This window comes from Lynx rufus, unplaced genomic scaffold (assembly GCF_022079265.1).
Source record: "Lynx rufus isolate CCGP_SWC_20201006 ecotype Redwood Valley unplaced genomic scaffold, mLynRuf1.p SCAF_40, whole genome shotgun sequence".
In the NCBI taxonomy this organism is placed as follows: Eukaryota; Metazoa; Chordata; class Mammalia; order Carnivora; family Felidae; genus Lynx; species Lynx rufus.
Genome location: NW_025814857.1, coordinates 2,005,580 through 2,022,141, shown reverse-complemented (window position 1 = coordinate 2,022,141; position 16,562 = coordinate 2,005,580). Strand labels below are relative to the sequence as shown.

Below are 16,562 nucleotides of genomic sequence, written 5' to 3'. Positions count from 1 at the left end.
AGCATGGACTGCCATGAGGCATGTGCTATTTATTCCCTAGTCTCCAACATCCGAGCCCAAGTTTGGGGTCTTACCCTCATGACAGGAGATCAAGCCAGAGAGAGGAACTGAGATAGAGTGACCTATAGAGAGGGGTGAGGAGAGAGCAAGCCAGAGACACACAGATATACATGCAGAGACACACGCAGACAGAAAGAGACAGATACGGACACAGAGGAAGAGACAAAGAGTCGCAGACGCAAAGGGACCAACACGGAGAGAATAAGAGGTCAGGAGTCCTCCCAGTGCCTGTGTGGGGAAGGAGTCCGAGGGTGGAGAACCATGGCCTGGGCCCTCTCCTTCCTGTTGGCCCAGAGGTCTGGCCTTAGCTGCTTTAGTCACGTGAAGGGGGCCAGCCGGAAAGACTGCTGGCGACCTCTAGTGACTCCACCAGCAGCCACGGTGCTCGTGACTGAGATTCCTGACCACGTCAGCACCAACACCTTAGGGTCTTTTTAAAGGACCTCTGCCTCCCTGAGCCCAGAGAGTGCCCGATGTACCACCGTCTGTGAAATCTCTCACCGTGAGCCTCTGTACCGATGTGGGGGGGTGTTGGGGGCAGGAGAGAACCACCACGCTGCTGATGCTGCCCCGCTCTGCCTCAGCCTGGACCGCTCGTGGCAGCGATTCCTCGAGGGCCATCTAGGGCACCCCAACCTCACTCTCCACCTGAGGGCTTACTGTCAGCACCTGGAAACTTGTCAAGATGCACATGCTTCAGCCCCGCCCCTGCAGACCCTTCCTCCCGTGGTCCTAGGGGGAAGCCCGGGTGTGTGTGGTTCTGCAAAGTTCCCCAGGTGGTTCTGTGGTACCAGTGAGGTAGAAGGCCAGCATCCAGGCAGGGAGCTCCGTCCTAGTCCAGTCCTGTGGCTAGTAGCCTCAGCTTCCCTTGGGGACTTAGAGATGAAAACTCACATGGCACTGGACGTGGTGGTTTTCTTAAAATGCAGATTCTGATTTGTGAGTCTGGGCCCCGAAGCCTGAGAGTCTGCATTTCCCACAGATCTCCCCCAGTAGCAAGGATCTAGAGAGAGTGGCATACTTTCAGAAACAAGAAAGAAAAGAGGTGCCTGGGTGGCTCAATCGCTTAAGTGTCTGACTTCAGCTCAGGTCATGATCTCATGGTTTGTGAGTTTGAGCCCCACATCAGTCAGTGGAGAGCCTGCTTGGGATTCTCTCTCTCCCCCCTCTCCCCATTTGCGTGTGAGTGCATGTGTGTGCTCTCTTTCAAAAATAAAAGAAACTTAATAAAAAAGGAAGGGGGTGGTGGGTAGGTTCTAATCAGCGAGAGGAGATCTCACAGAATGTGAGTCCTCAGGCCTGCACTTAGAACTTCCTCTTACTTTTAGGCCCACTTCCCCAAGCTGATGGGGATCTTCAGTTAGCTGAGTGCGAGGTCACAACTGGTTCAGAGCAGCCAGTTGGAGGGAAGACCCGGTGAGGGGGGGCGGGCCTCAGAGAGAGGTAGGCACCGACATCGACAGGATGAGTGACAGTTGACAGTGAACACATACTCAGAAAGCCGGGAGACTGGCCAGAGGTCTTATTGTAATGTAGCACCATGAACTTCTTTCTTGCTGTTTGTATTAATTGATTGAGCTGGTAACAAAATTAAATGATGGTTACATTCAGGTCAAAACAAAAAAGTATAAAATGCCTTTTAGAAAAATCACATTAAAAGGGTGAACACAAAAAATAATTCTGATGTTAGGTAGCTTCTCCCTCCCAAATGCCTAGGGGTGCGTGCATGCGTGTGTGTGTGATATCCTCAAACTGACTTCCATTCTCAATACTGCTTAGTGCCTATTTTCATGTCCAATCTATATATTTTTTGTGCTGTTTATTGGATTTTAAGAAAACAAGGGGTGTAGATTAGATTTCAGATGCCTCTCAGCTCTAAGATTCTGTCCGTGAAATGCGTATAATTAATGTCTCTTAAAACAATGTTGTTAATGCAATAGAAGAAGAAATATCACTGCTTAGTCTATCAGTTAAGTCACAAGTGGATGAGACATGTAGCTTGTTAGAAAAGATGCATTAATGTAATAAGATTAATTTATTTGGAGGTTGCCTACTGCTAAATCAAGGAAGCTTAAATCCTCATGAAATTGTTAGAAATCTCAGGATAAAATGAACTAGCCTGTGTACACAAATTGATAGAAAAGGATCTAAGGGCAGAGTAATTGAGGGGACTCTTCAAAAAAGAGTCTCCAACCTTCTACAATAGCCATAGTTTAATGGACTCTCTACCCTTCTCAAGAGGTGTAGAATTTCATTATGGATTTCTATGGAGTTTTTGAGACCATACGTTTTAGGTATATGGTATAGTTTCTGCGACAACAGGCCAAAACAAAATCGGCGTCATGACATTTAATCTTTTATTTTTATTACTCTAGCTGTTGCTACTTCCTCTAAATGAAATATTTTTGGAGCTGAGCGTAAGGCCACAATGCCATTTGAAGGTGAATAGCAGTCCTGACGGAACATGAGCAGAGCTCTTGCGTTCTGGTTTTGCAGGGGCTGATGGCCTTAGGCAGAGTCCCACCCACTCTGACCTCCCCTACCTGGTACCCACTTGGCCACAATAAGGCTTGTAGTCAGTGGTACTAGAATGCATCCAACCAAGCTCCCAGATTCAGAACGAGCGCTCAGGGTTAGGAATAAAGACTCATTTGACTTTAAAAAAAAAAAAAAAAGTGCCCATAGAAGCTTTGCTGTCCTGCTAATAAAATATAATTTAAATGTTTGAAAATCTATATCTTCCATTACTATCCTTGATTTAATAAAGCTCCAATGTACATAAATGTTATATATTTGCTTCAAATTCATAAATTTTGTGGTGCCAATAATTTATGCATAGAGCGTAACTAAACCACATAGAAAAATGCTGGGAAAAGTGGACAGGATGTACTTGGCCTTTTAAAAGATAGCTATTTGATGGGGCACCTGGGTGGCTCAGTCTGTTGAGCATCTGACTTCAGCTCAGGTCATGATCTCACGGTTCGTGGGTTCGAGCCCTGCGTCGAGCTCTGTGCTGACAGCTCGGAGCCTGGAGCCCGTTTCCGATTCTGTGTCTCCCTCTCTCTCTGCTCCTCCCCTGCCCACATGCTTTCTCTCTCACAAAAATAAAGATTAAAAAAAAAAAAAAAGATAGCCATTTGCTGGGTGCCAGGGTAGCTCGATTGAGCATCCAACTTTGGCTCAGGTCATGATCTTCTGGTTCATGAGTTCAAGCCTTACATCAGGCTTGCTGCCGTCAGCACAGAGCCTGCTTTGGATCCTCTGTCCCCCTCTCTCTCTCTGCCCCTCTCCCACTCATACTCTCTCTCAACAACAAGTAAAACATTTTAAAAAAATTATTAAAAGATAGCCATTTGGAATGTGAGGCCATTGTCAGAGTTGCAAGTTAAAGGCTCAGATTAATCAGTAGCTTTCTTTAGCATTTTGGCCAGATTTAGTTCATTTAGTTCATCTAAGAACAAGAGTGCTGGTAAGAACAACCACCATAGCTAGTTTCCAGAGGTTTCTAAAGAAGCAGTATTCTGATGGGGCTCCTCAGAAGACAGTTGTATGTTTCTATGGGAACAATCCTTAGGATGGAGAGAGAGGCACATCTGAATCCAAGATAGCTGAGCAGAATTCCGCAAGTTGGCTAATGTAATAAACAGCCTGGTGAGGAAGGGAACAATTTCAGGTAGAGCGTGGATAGTCCTGGATTGGCCATTATTTCTAATCGGGAAGCTTGTCCCTATCCTCGTAAAGTAATAAGGCTATCGGCAACCCTGGTCGTCTCTCTAGAGATGACAGGATTTCATGATCGTGTGCAAATGTCACTCTGATTGGGGAATGGTTTGATACTGTAAACTGAGTTAAATAAAAACATGCTGGGTAGTTCTGTTTGGTTTAGTTCTAATTGGCTCTGCATCATTCAGCATGTAATGAATATTTCACTATGTTTACTGGCACATGGGAGGCAGCCAGTACTTGCCTGCCGCTAGGATCATCATCATTATCATTAATCATTATTGTCATTTCCAGACCGTCTCCTCACGGCTACTAAATGACACCTACTGGCTAGGATGTCCCAAAAATGGTAAAGTCTTTGTTGGAATTTGGCAAAACCCCATTAAGAATGACCTAAAACGATAATTGAGATGATTATGTCACTTTCTTATTCTGTTAATATGATGAATTACAGTAATTATTATTTTTTTTAACCTTGATCTTCAAATGTTAAGCCAGCCTTGCATTCCTGAGACAAACCCTGCCGGGTCATGTTGTGCTACCCTTTGTATATGTTGCCGGGGGTCAGTTTATTTATACGTTAGGAAGGATCACGGGGATGTATGTTCCTGGAGTTGTCTCTGTGGGAAGGTTATTAACGATGAGTAGTAGAGAATAGATTTTGTTTCTTCGTGAATCACTTTTGGTATATGCTGTGCCCGGGAACCCACCTCCCTTCTCTGTGACTCCGAATGTCCCCCAGGTAGAAAGCTGGGACGGGAGTTGGACTTGACTCGTCTTTTTCCCTTTGGTGCTGGGGGTGGGGTCATGGCCTCCTGCTGCCTGTTGCCAGTGTCTGAAAACAGCCGCTTCATGTATTCTATCCAGTTTTCTAGTGCTTTCTGGCAGAAGGGGGACTGTGGGCTGTGTTCTACCAGCATGACAAGAAGTGGAAGCTGCACGATGCTTATTCAGGCATTGAAAAGTACAGTTTTTGTTACTTCAGGTTGTTTCTCAGCCAGATCTATAAGCTTGGACTTGAAACTATAGGAAGTTAAATTCTACATGGGCTCAGTCTTCCTTTTAATCTTGGACTGTATTCCGAGTTGTACTTTAGCGGTCTCTCACAGACAACTAGTACCACTATGTTTTAGAAATTGAACTTTAAACCTTCTTTCTCCATTTAAGTTTCCTTCAGCATTCGAGTTCAATGAACTGTTCTTGATCACGATTTTGGATCACCTCTACAGCTGTCTCTTTGGGACCTTTTTGTGCAACTGTGAACAGCAGCGACTCAAAGAGGTAAGTGTCTATTGCTTTCCCAATTACTCGGGTGCCTTTCCCATGAGGTGCACTGTAAAAGGGGGACTGGGTGGAGAGGGGACTTGGGTCTAGCCCTGCTGCCGTGCGTATAAATGGAGAGATTACATTAGGTGCCCTTCCAGGCCTCAGCAGCCCCAGTGCATGTGTTTAATCTTCCAGGTGGCCTGACACGAGCCTCTTACTGTGTGGGTGCTGGGGGCTGGGGCCTAGCAAGCCCATAGCTCTCTGACGTCTCTCAGTTCTTGTAGGTTTAGTTCTAAACCCTGGACCCCCTGAATCCCAAGCTCATGTACTTTCTATTTTCTACTGCACTAACTCCAAAATGATGTGATTCTGCCCTTCGTTCTCCAGGCCGTTGGGCACAAAGGTACTTGGAGGCCTAGGAAGGTGAAGTCTGTAGATGAGCCCAGAACTTCCCTTGAGGAGCAAGCCAGACTCTCTTTTCCATCAGGTTCATAATGAAGCAGCTGCCGAGCTTCTGAGTTCTATTTCCCCTCTTTCCTCTTTGGGATAAAAGAAAGAAATGGTCAAAAGTGAGGAAGCATTAGGCAAAGGCACCTTAGAGTGTCCTCTGGTTAACAGAAAAGGGCCAATGCCTGTGGGCTAAGTACATTAGAACATTGTCAAATTTCAGGGAAAATAGTGGGTTGCTAGCACCCACCTCCCTCTGCAGCTTCCCCACAGCTGTCACCCCTCATTCCTTGCCTGCACCCCACTCAGTCTCCTCCCTTTAGCCCTTCTCTCAGCTGGGAGCCTGCCTAGGCCCAGTCCCTGGTCATCTTCTTCCCCAAACTCTGTCCTCTGTCTAGGTCGCTGTCTGTCTCCTCTCAGGATCTAAATGCCATTCTTTTCTTCCCTCTGCCCTTCTACATGTCCCTAAAGGGCACCCCTGCTCCTCGAGATGCACAGGAGCCACCTTTGCCTCCTCCCTCACCCTGCCCCCAGCTGCCACAGCTGGTCCCCACTTGTCACTACCCCACAGCCTAGTGCAAGCCCCCACGGTCTCGCGGCCAGACTAAGGCAGCTGCTGGGAAATGTGCTTCAGTCATTCCTGACCTCCAGCAACCAGGGCCGCCGCATTCCCTGACTCTAGTCCCATCCTGAGCCTCTCCCCTGCTTGAAACCTCCCTGTGGCTTCTGTCGTGATCCCGGTAAGATCCACATTCCTGTGGGCCCAGGGTGATAGAGACCTGTTAACCTCTTAAAAAAAAGAAAAAATTTAGAGCAAGCTTCATGGTATTTGACTTCTATCTCAATAAAGCTATTTTTAAAATATGAACAGAAAAATGAAGTTCATATGTAGAATTTAAACACTTACGGTCTTCTCTTTTGTTTTAACCAAATATCCTCTTTAAAAACTCAGCTCTCGGGGCGCCTGGGTGGCGCAGTCGGTTAAGCGTCCGACTTCAGCCAGGTCACGATCTCGCGGTCCGTGAGTTCGAGCCCCGCGTCAGGCTCTGGGCTGATGGCTCAGAGCCTAGAGCCTGTTTCCGATTCTGTGTCTCCCTCTCTCTCTGCCCCTCCGCCGTTCATGCTCTGTCTCTCTCTGTCCCAAAAATAAATAAACGTTGAAAAAAAAAATTTTTTTTAAAAAAATAAAAACTCAGCTCTCTTGAGATGGAATTTACATACTATACAATTCACCCTTTTAAAGTGTACAGTTTAATGGTCCTTAGTATATTCAGAGTGTGCAGCCACCCCCACCATCTAATTTCCTAAACCACATAAACTTTTCATCACCCCAGAAAGAAACCCCATTCCCATTAGTAGTCACTCCCTGTCCCTCCCTCCCCCAGCCCCTGGCAGTCAATGATCTGCTTTCAATCTGTATGGATTCGCCTGTTCTGGACATTCCATATGAATGGAATCAAACAGTATTTCTCCTCCTGTGACTGGCTTCTTTCACTAAGCTTAATGTCGTCAAGGTTCATCTGAGTCTTAGCAGGCGTTGGTACTTTGTTCCTTTCTTATGGCTCAGTAATACCCGCGGTGTGGAGACACCACACTTTGTTCATCTAAGTCATCCGCAGATGGACTTCTGGTTGTTTCCACTTCGGGCTCTTACAAATAATGCTGCTGGGAACATTCAAATGTGCAAGGTTTCATGTGGACCTATGCTTTCATTTTTCTGGTATGTACCTAGGAGTAAAATTGCCGAGTCCTATAGCAAGTGTATGTTTAACCCAGAGACTGTTCTCCAAAGCAGTTGCAGTATTTTACATTGTCCCCAACAATGTCTGAGGGACCCAGTTTCCTCACATCCTTGTAGATGTTTGTTGTTGTGTATCTTTTTTATTCTAGTCATCCCAGTGGGTATGAAGGAGTAGCTCATTGTGAGTTTTGATCTACATTTCCCAATTAACCAATGGTATTGTGAGCACATTTTCATGTGTTTATTGGCCATCTGTTTATCTTCTGTGGACAAATGTTTATTCAGATCCTTTGCCCAGTTTTTAGTTGGGTTTTCTTTATTAGGGACTGGTAAGAGTTCCCGATGAATTCTTGATATATACAAGTCCCTTATCAGATACATGGTTTGCAAACATCGTCTCCCATTCTGTGCATTTTCTTTTTGCCTTCTTGGTGGTCTCCTTTGAAACACAAGTCTTTACTTTTCATGAGGTCCACTTTATTTTCTTTTCTTGCTTGTGCTTTTGGGGTCATGTGCAAAAGCCATTGCCTAACTCAAGGTCATGAAGATTTGAGCCTGTGTTTCCTTCTAAGATTTTTATAGTTTTAGCTCTCACATTTAGGTCTGTGATCCATCTTGGAGTTCCTTTTTGTGTACGATGTGTGGGAAGGGTCCAACTTCATTCTTTTGCACATGGCTAACCTGTCATTCACATGCTGCTGATGAAAAGATTCTCTTTCCCCCATTGAACTGTTTCAGTGCCCTTGTTGGAATTCAGTTGGCGGTATATGTGAGGGCTTATTTCTGTACTGTCTGTTCTCTTCCATCGATTCCACACATCTATCCATCCTAGGCCAGCACCACCGTATGGATTACTGTGACTTTGTAGTAACTTTTGAAATTGGGAAGTGTGAGACCTCCACGCTTGTTCCTTTTTCAAGAATGTTTTGGCCATTCAGGGTCCTGTGAATTATTGCTGGCGTTTCTCTTATAAATACAAAATATAAAATATGAAAAGGTCCTGACGGAATTTTCTATGTCTAGATAGCCTGTAAGGAAGTCAGCTGGCTTCTGCGGTTTTCTGATTTTGACTTTGTCACTGTGTTCAATCCATGTTCCATGTTTACCTGCCTTCCCGTGCCTGTAGGTTTTCATTCACATGAGCAATGCCAATAGTTCCAGCATTTGTATTCAGTGTATTCGAAGGTCGGGAGGTGGGGAGATAGAATTTAATGATATATTTACTTCTCTATGTAAGGTTTCCCCGGCCTGCCACCCTGACAGGTTTTTCCCCAGATGTCCATCCATGATTTTCCAGTGAAAGGAATCTTATCTGTGAATTCTACCCCAACCCTCAATATTAAGACTCACAAAAGCAAACTGCAAACTGGAAATAAAAAAAGTATTTGTTATCGATGGGCCCCATCATCCTGTTGTTGCTAGAAAATTCTCATCATCCTGTGGTTGCTAGAAAGTTCTCGTTTTGCCTTCTACACACACACAGTCCCCAGATGTTCCTCAACTCAGCAATATGTTTTTCCAGGACAGTAACTAGTATGCGTTTTCATGTCCTCCCCTGCGTGAGGTGACGCCATTGCACTAAGGATGGGGCTGGGGCTTAGTAAATGTTCTACGCTTTTTCAGTGTCTGAACTCCTTTTATTCAAGTCTTTTTCTCTGCAATACAGATTCTTGAGAATCTGAAAAAAAAAGGTGAATTTATTTCAATGTATTCCTTTTTTTTTGTTTTTCAGGATGTATATACGAAGACTATATCTTTATGGTCGTATGTCAATAGCCAGCTCGAAGAATTTTCGAATCCTTTCTTTGTGAATTATGAAAACCATGTCTTATATCCCGTTGCTAGTCTGAGTCATCTGGAACTATGGGTAAACTATTATGTGCGATGGAACCCACGAATGAGACCTCAGGTATCTTTTTGTTCTTCGCAAAAGAGTGTATCTTTCTGAGCAAAGATGGTGGTTTAGAAATGAGTTCATGCTAGGGATGGACATGCTCTACTTCTGCCCTCGCCTCTCAGGGTTCAGTCCTCTGCGTTCATGTTCTAGCAGCTTTTCTTCCTTCCTTCCTTCCTTCCTTCCTTCCTTCCTTCCTTCCTTCCCTTCTTTTCCTTTCTTTTCTTTTTCTTTCTTTCTTTCTTTTTCTTTTCTTTTTCCTTCCTTCCTTTCCTTTCTTTCTTTCCTTCTTTCTTTCCTTTCTCTCTCTCTCTCCCCTTCCTCCGTCTCCTTCCTTTCTTTCTTTCTTTCTTGAAGTTTATTTATTTTAGAGGGAGCAGGGAAGGGGGAGAGAGAGAGAGAATCCCTAGCAGGCTCGGCACTGTCAGCACAGAGCCCGATGTGGGGCTTGAACTTATAAACTGTGAGACCATGACCTGAGCTGAGGTGGACGCTTAACCGACTGAGCCACCCACGTGCCTCTAGCAGCTTCTTTTCATACACCAACCCAGATGCCGTTTGCTGGCTTAGAGTTAAACATCTTAGCACCTCTGTCTTTGCTAAAGGTGTATGGATGAAGTAATATTGGTTACTGTGTTGGACTCTTAGTCTCTCCAGTGACTTGGTGAGTTTGTAGACGCTGGTAGCAAAAGAGAAAAAGACCACGTGCTGAGTTGCAGGTAGGCAACCCTTGAAGAAGGGGTAGTCTCCCCCTCCCTGCCACAGTCTCACTATAACATTTCCTGAGACTGAAACAAATAGCAGAACGATGCACGGCAGGACCAGGCAGCCGAGCTGTGTTTGCCCTCGGCGTCCAGTGGCTAAGCCCGGGCTGTGGTTCAGGCACCACCAGTTAGGGTTCCCAAGGTGCTCCCCCAAGCCTGTGCCCTGTTGGTCCTGCCCTGCCCTCTCCCGTCCATGCAGGTGGCATGTCGGTGGCTGGGTGCCGTCGATGGTAGTTGGTGGGTAGAGCAATGGAGGCAGCTGTGTGGGGGACAGAGGACCTTCTGTGGGGTCAGAGGACCTTCTACTGAGGGTCTTTGTAGGTTGAGTATTCTTTGGGTTTCCTGGCAGCCTGCCAGGAGCGGGTTTCTGGGGCCTCGTTTAACACCATCGCTTCTGTCCTCCTCAGTAGTTCGTTCTTGCTCAGTGCCTTCACCATCTACTCAGGAGTGTTTTCGGCTCTCTGTTCACTCGGGCTGCCATTAACCAAGTACTACACACGGGGGCGCTTACGCAGTGGAGACGCATCCTCTCCCAGTCCTAGAGACGGGAAGCCTGGAGGTCAGGGCGCTGACTAGATAGCTTGCTTCTGAGTGTGCTGTGAGGGAAGAGTCTGTTCCGGGCTTCACTTCATGGCTTGTGGCTGGCTGTCTCCCCCCTGCCTTCACATTGTCTTCCTTTTATGTGTGCGTCTGTGTCCACGTTTCCCCTTTTTATAAGGACACCAGTTGTATTGGGGCAGGGCCTCATCTGATGACCGCATCGTAAGCTGATTACCTGTGCAAAGACCTGTCTCCACATACGGTCACGCTCTGTGGGACTGGGGGTACAACATCCACATAGGAACTTGGCGTGGCCAGTTAACCCATAACCGCCCCCAAGTCCCACTAACCATGGAGAATACCCGACTCTTCGTTTCACTTTCTAGTCGCCGGGCGCCTGAACCTTGGAGGGACCATCACTTTGGTAACGTTCCCTCCCCGATGGAAAACTCCCTCACTGTAGGTTTAGCTCCAGGAAGTGGCTGAGTGTGCACAGTGCTTCTCCCCTCCTGACCTGTTCTGCTCCCAGCAGCACCGCCCCAGCTGCTCCCCACTTGCCTCTTTCCCTGTTTCTGGCTGCTTTCCAGTCCATCAAGCTTCACCTATGAAAGCTCTTTCCTCCTGTAGACCCTCTGAGTTGGCTCTGGACCGTTTTCCAGAACACCGTGGTCAGGGCCTGCCCAGCCCAGTACTTGTCTTTCTCTCGGAGCAGGCCCTGCACCCAGGCCTCAAGTTCCCCTCTTCCCCCTGGTCTGAGGGACTCCATGTCCCTGTAGGTGGCCTGTTAACCCCCCTCCCCAACTCTGGAAATGCTCTGCTTCAGCCTGGCACCATGCCAAGAGCTGGTCCTCTGAAAACCTTCTTTAGGAAACCTTCCCTGATTGAAACTTCCCTCCGTTTACTGTAAGAAGACCTACCTGTTGTCCTTGTGTACCAGGCAAATTTCTAACCGGGAGTAAGGGGTCATTAGCCACTTGCTGTGTTATGGCACTGAGTATTTCCTCTGCTCTTTTCTCCATAAAACAAACATTATACATACAGTCACGTTCTTTGGTCAGTGGTTAGTGTTTTAAATACAGGTTTTCAATTTTATTTATGGCCGGTGAGCCATCAGTAACTAATTTCAAATGTTTTATGCTTTTGCCTATGCTGATAGTGTCCATCCTGTTAGCTCTGTGGCATCTATAAAGAGTGCCGTGCAGCTAGCTGACCATTGCCCATGGCCTCCAGAAAGCCTCCTCATAAGCATGGTCCCCGAATCCTTCTCTCTTCCCTCTTCTGAGTGACCCATACCTCCTGCGACTCCCCATTCCCTAGTCACATGGCCAAAGTTGGCCACATGATGGCCCACTGGGCACGGGACTGGCTTCCCGTGGCCACCCGATGGCTCCAGCTCTCCGTGCCTTCTACCTCCCTGGCCCCCACCGTCCCATCATCTAAGCTCCAGATTACGTCCATCGGACTATGGTGACAGCTTATTTCTATTTGTTTCTCATACTTTGTGTTCTGCAAGGGTAGGCCTCTGCCATAATTGCTTGTTATTAGATTGAATCCTCCCCCAAATGAGAGCCACATGTGAGAGAGAAAATGGGTGTGGGCCCAGAAGCATCCGGGAGCCAGAGGTGGCCAGCCCCGTCAGCAGCTTCTGTGGTGGCTCACAGCTGAGACAGTCTGAGTGCAGGTGCACTGCCCTCCTTTCACGGGGGCCAGCTTCCAGAACTACACTTCTTTCCGACCTTTGCTGCTTTATTTTGGAATGCCAGACCAGGGGGCCCCTTAAGCACTTCTTTCCAGTTGCTCGAGTCCATTTTCCTTAAGAACCCAGGCCAGCATCTGCCTTCCTGCAGCTCCCTCCTAACTGGCATGTGCTTCTGTCCTCCTCAGGCCCTTTGCTGAGTCCTTTCCTGGGTGGTTCTATTTCGTGTGTCATAGCAACAAGGAGGAGGGGCTGTAGTGTAGAGTGGAGGGAAGTCCCTTCTGTGAAATCACTCAGGGTTACCAGATCGTATTCTTGGTGACACAAAGGACAGGTGGTCAGGGGGCTACCTTGAACCTTAGCACAGAAAGCCCCCACTGGCACTGCTGCTGGAATGAAGGGTGTCCCGTGGGCCCCCGCTCTTGCTGTGGCGGCACTAGCTCCCACGTGGTCTCTCAAACCCTGCGAGCCGCAGGCCACCTTCCTTCCCGACCACGCTCAGGTCCTTACACGTGTGAGCAGTCAGCTTCATCGTGGCCATCACAACAGTGACGGGAACTGGAGCCCTCGCTGCTCTAAGTCCAGACCCTCTGGTGGGCCTCTGGGCGCCGGGGGATGCTGATGACCTCCTGCCGGGCAGAGGGAAGGGCCAGAGGAGCCGTGGCTTGTCACGTTCTCGCCACCTGGCACGTGTAGTTACAGAAGGGAAGGGTGCCCACCGGCCAGGGCCAAAGTCCCTCCTAGCAGTGGCTCGATGCCTCTTGTGGGTGGGGTCCCGAGCTTTGCCGAGACCTCGTGTGAGCAGGAGCACGAGTGTGAAATGGGTCCCTCCAAAGCTGGCCTGCGGCTCTCCGTGCTCCCCTTGCACCATGCAGTATGGAAGGGAGAACGGCAGGTGTCCTGAATGCGGCTGGCACGGAGGCATGTTGGGGAGCAGGCAGGGCCCAGGGGGGCATCAGAGGCCAGAAAGGTGGACAGGCCAGGCTGCCACAGGGTTCGTGGGACAAGCTCATCGTGGTACTAGGCACATGGAACTTAGGGGGCGGGGAGGGCTGTGGCAAAGGGATCGGCGAGAAGGCTGCTGTCAGTGTGATGGGTGGGGATGGGGAGCAGGCTGGGGAGGAGGGGCAGGGGACTAGCCTGTTTGGCCCCTTTTCTCTGAGGAGGAGGGGGCTAGATTGGCTGCCCTGAGAGTAGCTCCCTGGGCATCCGTCAGAAGATGGCTGGGTGGGGAGGAGGGCCAGGCGTCTGTCTCGTTTCCTTTGGGGCCCTCTTGGCTCGTGGCTGATGCGCGCTAGCACCCACTGAGTGAGGTCCCCAGCTGGGCATTTTCTCAGTGAGCATGCGTCAGATTTATTGTAAAGGACATATGAGGAAAGGCAGCATGGAGATGTCAGATAATCGTCTCGGGCTCTGGGCGCGTGTGGAATCGTGCAGTCCCCTGCACGGGCTGCCCCTCTCTGAGGTCACGCTAGTAACAGTAGTTTGACTGCAGAACGTTCCCTTGTGGGATTCCCTGGGAACCAAGTGATCCTGCAAGAGGCTCCAAGGCTAAGAGGGGTGCTGTTGCCCACATCACAGCGGCCTCTGGGATCAGCCGCCAATAAGGTAACTTTCCCTTGCTTTTGGGGGTCATCGCCATCAGATGCACATTGTCGTCCGTTCCCTTCTTCCTGTGGCCTGCTCAAGAGTTTGTTTCTTGCTGGTTCCCAGGCACCCAGCTCTCCTCCTCCTCTGCCTCTCCCCCTCCCTCCTGTCCGTGTGTCTCATCTGTGTCTGCCTCCTGGTTCCTTCCAGTGAGGCTGATCGCCATCAGCAGCCCTGATGGGAGAGCTCACAGTCTCCAGGGAGCTGGCTGAGGCTTTGGGGAAAGTGCCACAGGCAGAAGGGACAGCACATGCATGGCGTCTTTTAAAACCTGGAAGATTCTGGAATGTAGGAGGGGACAGGAGGCGGGACCTGGGGAGAGATGAAGAGAGGCAGGCTGGGGCCACACTGCACGGTTTTGAGGCCAAGGTCAGGGCTGCAGAAGGAAGCCACTGGACGCTGTTAGGTGGGCATCACATAGCCTGGGTGAGGCTTAGGGCCCAGGCGTGTGGTTGCAGTGTGCACACTGGATCGGGGACAAGGGGAGGTGAGTGGGCAGAGACAAGGAGAGAAGCCCCCCAACGTGGTGCCTTCTCTCCTGGGTCTGCCTCACCCCCAGCCTGGGAGCCCCAGGAGGGAAAGGTCAGGTCTTGGGTCTCTGGGCTTGCTAGGGGAGGGAGGGAGTACATGCTGTGACCCCAGTAGTCAGACCTGGTGTCCCATATGTCTCAGTGCGGTGGGGCTGGAGGTGCTGTGCACAGAGCCTGTCCTCCCTGTGCAGGGAGGCCGCTGGGCCCCCAGAGGCTCCACTCTTCCGGCACCATCCTGTCCACGGGCTGCTGCCTAAGCCTATTGCAACCGATGAAAACGAACACAACTTCAGGTTGTAGAAGGTGGTGATTTAATACTATTCAGTCAGCAGGGCAATTTATAAAAATGCAAAACCGCAGAGGGCAGGGGGGCTGGGCACTGGTCACCTTTCTGCAGTGTCCTTAGTTGACTGCTCCTCCTTGAACCAGCCGAGCAGTGCGCCAGCTGCCACCCCTGGCTGGGGGGGAGGGTGGGGGGACACTTGGCAGACGGTGTGGCAGGCTGATCGCACAAGGCGCCTGGTGCCTGGGGCAGGCCCGCTCACTGCGGTGGTTTCTGCCTCCCCAGATGCCCATTCACCAGAATCTCAAGGAACTGCTGGCCGTCAAGGCAGAGCTGCAGAAGCGGGTGGAGGACCTGCAGCGGGAGGTGGCCACGCGCGCCTCGTCCTCGTCCGAGCGGGGCTCGTCACCGTCGCACTCGGTCACCCCCGTCCACACCTCCGTCTGACGGGGTGTGGAGGGCGGCACTTCCGGCGACTCCAGTGGGCGAGGATGTCCTGCCCGGTGGCCCAGGCGAGGGACCGCAGCTTGTGCTCTGCTCTTCTAGGCTTGGGCCCGACGTCCTCCCATTCTGGAAGGCACTTTCAGCCACTGACCGTTTGTGTGGCTAGGACCGCTCCCACCGTCATCAAGTGCTTTTTGTTCTGTGACCCGTGCCCCTCCTGCCGGCGGTTTGTGGCGGCGCCTATTGCACCTACCCCGTGAACCGCCCGCCAGTCCAGCCGCTGGGGACGGGGAGGGAGCATGGGGTGCGGGGCTTCAGGTCTCTCTCCAGTTCCTTGGAAGGTAAATCCTTCATTTTCAAACGCACCCCGTTCACTTCCAGACCGCGTGCCAGCCACGTGGCTTCCTTCAGCTCTTTGCTCCAACCTGAAAAACGTTTCGAACTGAACTGGGTGGGGGCGGGCCCACCGCTGCCACCACGTCTCCCGTCCCCTTCATGCAAGGGGCCTCCTGCACCAGTTACTGCTGTGTACATAGAAGGCATTTTTAAGAAAGAGAAACCGGTCTTTATTTTCCTATGCCCTTTTTTTTACGTTTAGACGAGGAGGCGTCCGCTTCCACGGGCTGGGCAAGCCCTTGCGCACAAAGCTCACGCCAACTTGATGTGGTACATCTGGCACGTGATTCGAACGGGGCCCTGGAGATGGCACAATGTCCTGTCCTCCCCCCAGACACCCGTGCTCGCCTCCCGGGCCGCGGCACCGGCCCTTCCTTTACTGCCGCCAGCTGTGTGTGCCCACGCGCGCCTGCCCCGTCCCGCAGCTGCCTGTCGGAAAGGTTTCTCGTTTTATAGAGACCCTGCGGCTCCGTTTGTTCTCGCCACCGCATGGCCATCGTCCCCAGCTGCCCCCGCTCTGCCAGGTGCGTTCCCCAGCTCCGCTTACTCGTGCGGCTGCATGGTGACCCTCGGCTTCCCTGGAGCTCCCCTGAGCCAGCAGTGGGGTGGCCCGGGGTGGGGTGGGGGTTCTGGAGCGGGCGGTGCCACCCTCCCCTGGAGGTGACCCCGAGACCCACCTGTGAGATTGAGAAGCAGAACAGACCGTTCTCCTGGAGTGTACCTAGCACAGAACTCTAAAACAACTTGAATACTGTTACCTAAGCAGTTCTTTTTGTCTTTTATTTAAGTGTACTAGAATGTAAAACCTTTATCGTTCCGATTTTTAAAAACTGGTACAGTATCGTATTTGCCTCATCTGATGCACTGTATTTCGATCTGTAATTAAAATAATATGTTTGCTCCGCGGTCTGGTTTTTTAAATTCCGATTTTTCCCTTGAAAACGATAAAACCTTCAATACCTGTTATTTTATGTGTCAAGCACAGTCAATAGACATAAAGTGCCTTTACGGGATTTAATTCATTTACTAAATCATAAACGCAGTCTCTCACGGCTTGAGTGTTTTGGCCCAACTGGGTAAGTACTCCGATTTTAACATCTGAAACGCTCCTCACACATAAGCCTGAGAAAA

At 49.9% G+C, this 16,562-nt stretch overlaps 1 protein-coding gene across 3 annotated transcripts in view; it reads left to right on the top strand.

Moving 5' to 3' along the window:
• The window catches only part of MTMR1 (myotubularin related protein 1), a 65,136-nt gene extending 48,805 nt beyond the window's left edge, over window positions 1-16,331 (top strand). For all 3 annotated transcript variants that reach the window (XM_047097737.1, XM_047097735.1, XM_047097734.1), the window contains 3 exons: window positions 4,951-5,064; window positions 8,970-9,146; window positions 14,877-16,331. In XM_047097737.1, the coding sequence (XP_046953693.1) occupies window positions 4,951-5,064; window positions 8,970-9,146; window positions 14,877-15,038 (453 nt within the window). In that variant the 3' untranslated portion in view covers window positions 15,039-16,331. The remainder of the gene's footprint in view (window positions 1-4,950; window positions 5,065-8,969; window positions 9,147-14,876) is intronic.
• Window positions 16,332-16,562: the final 231 nt, after the last annotated feature.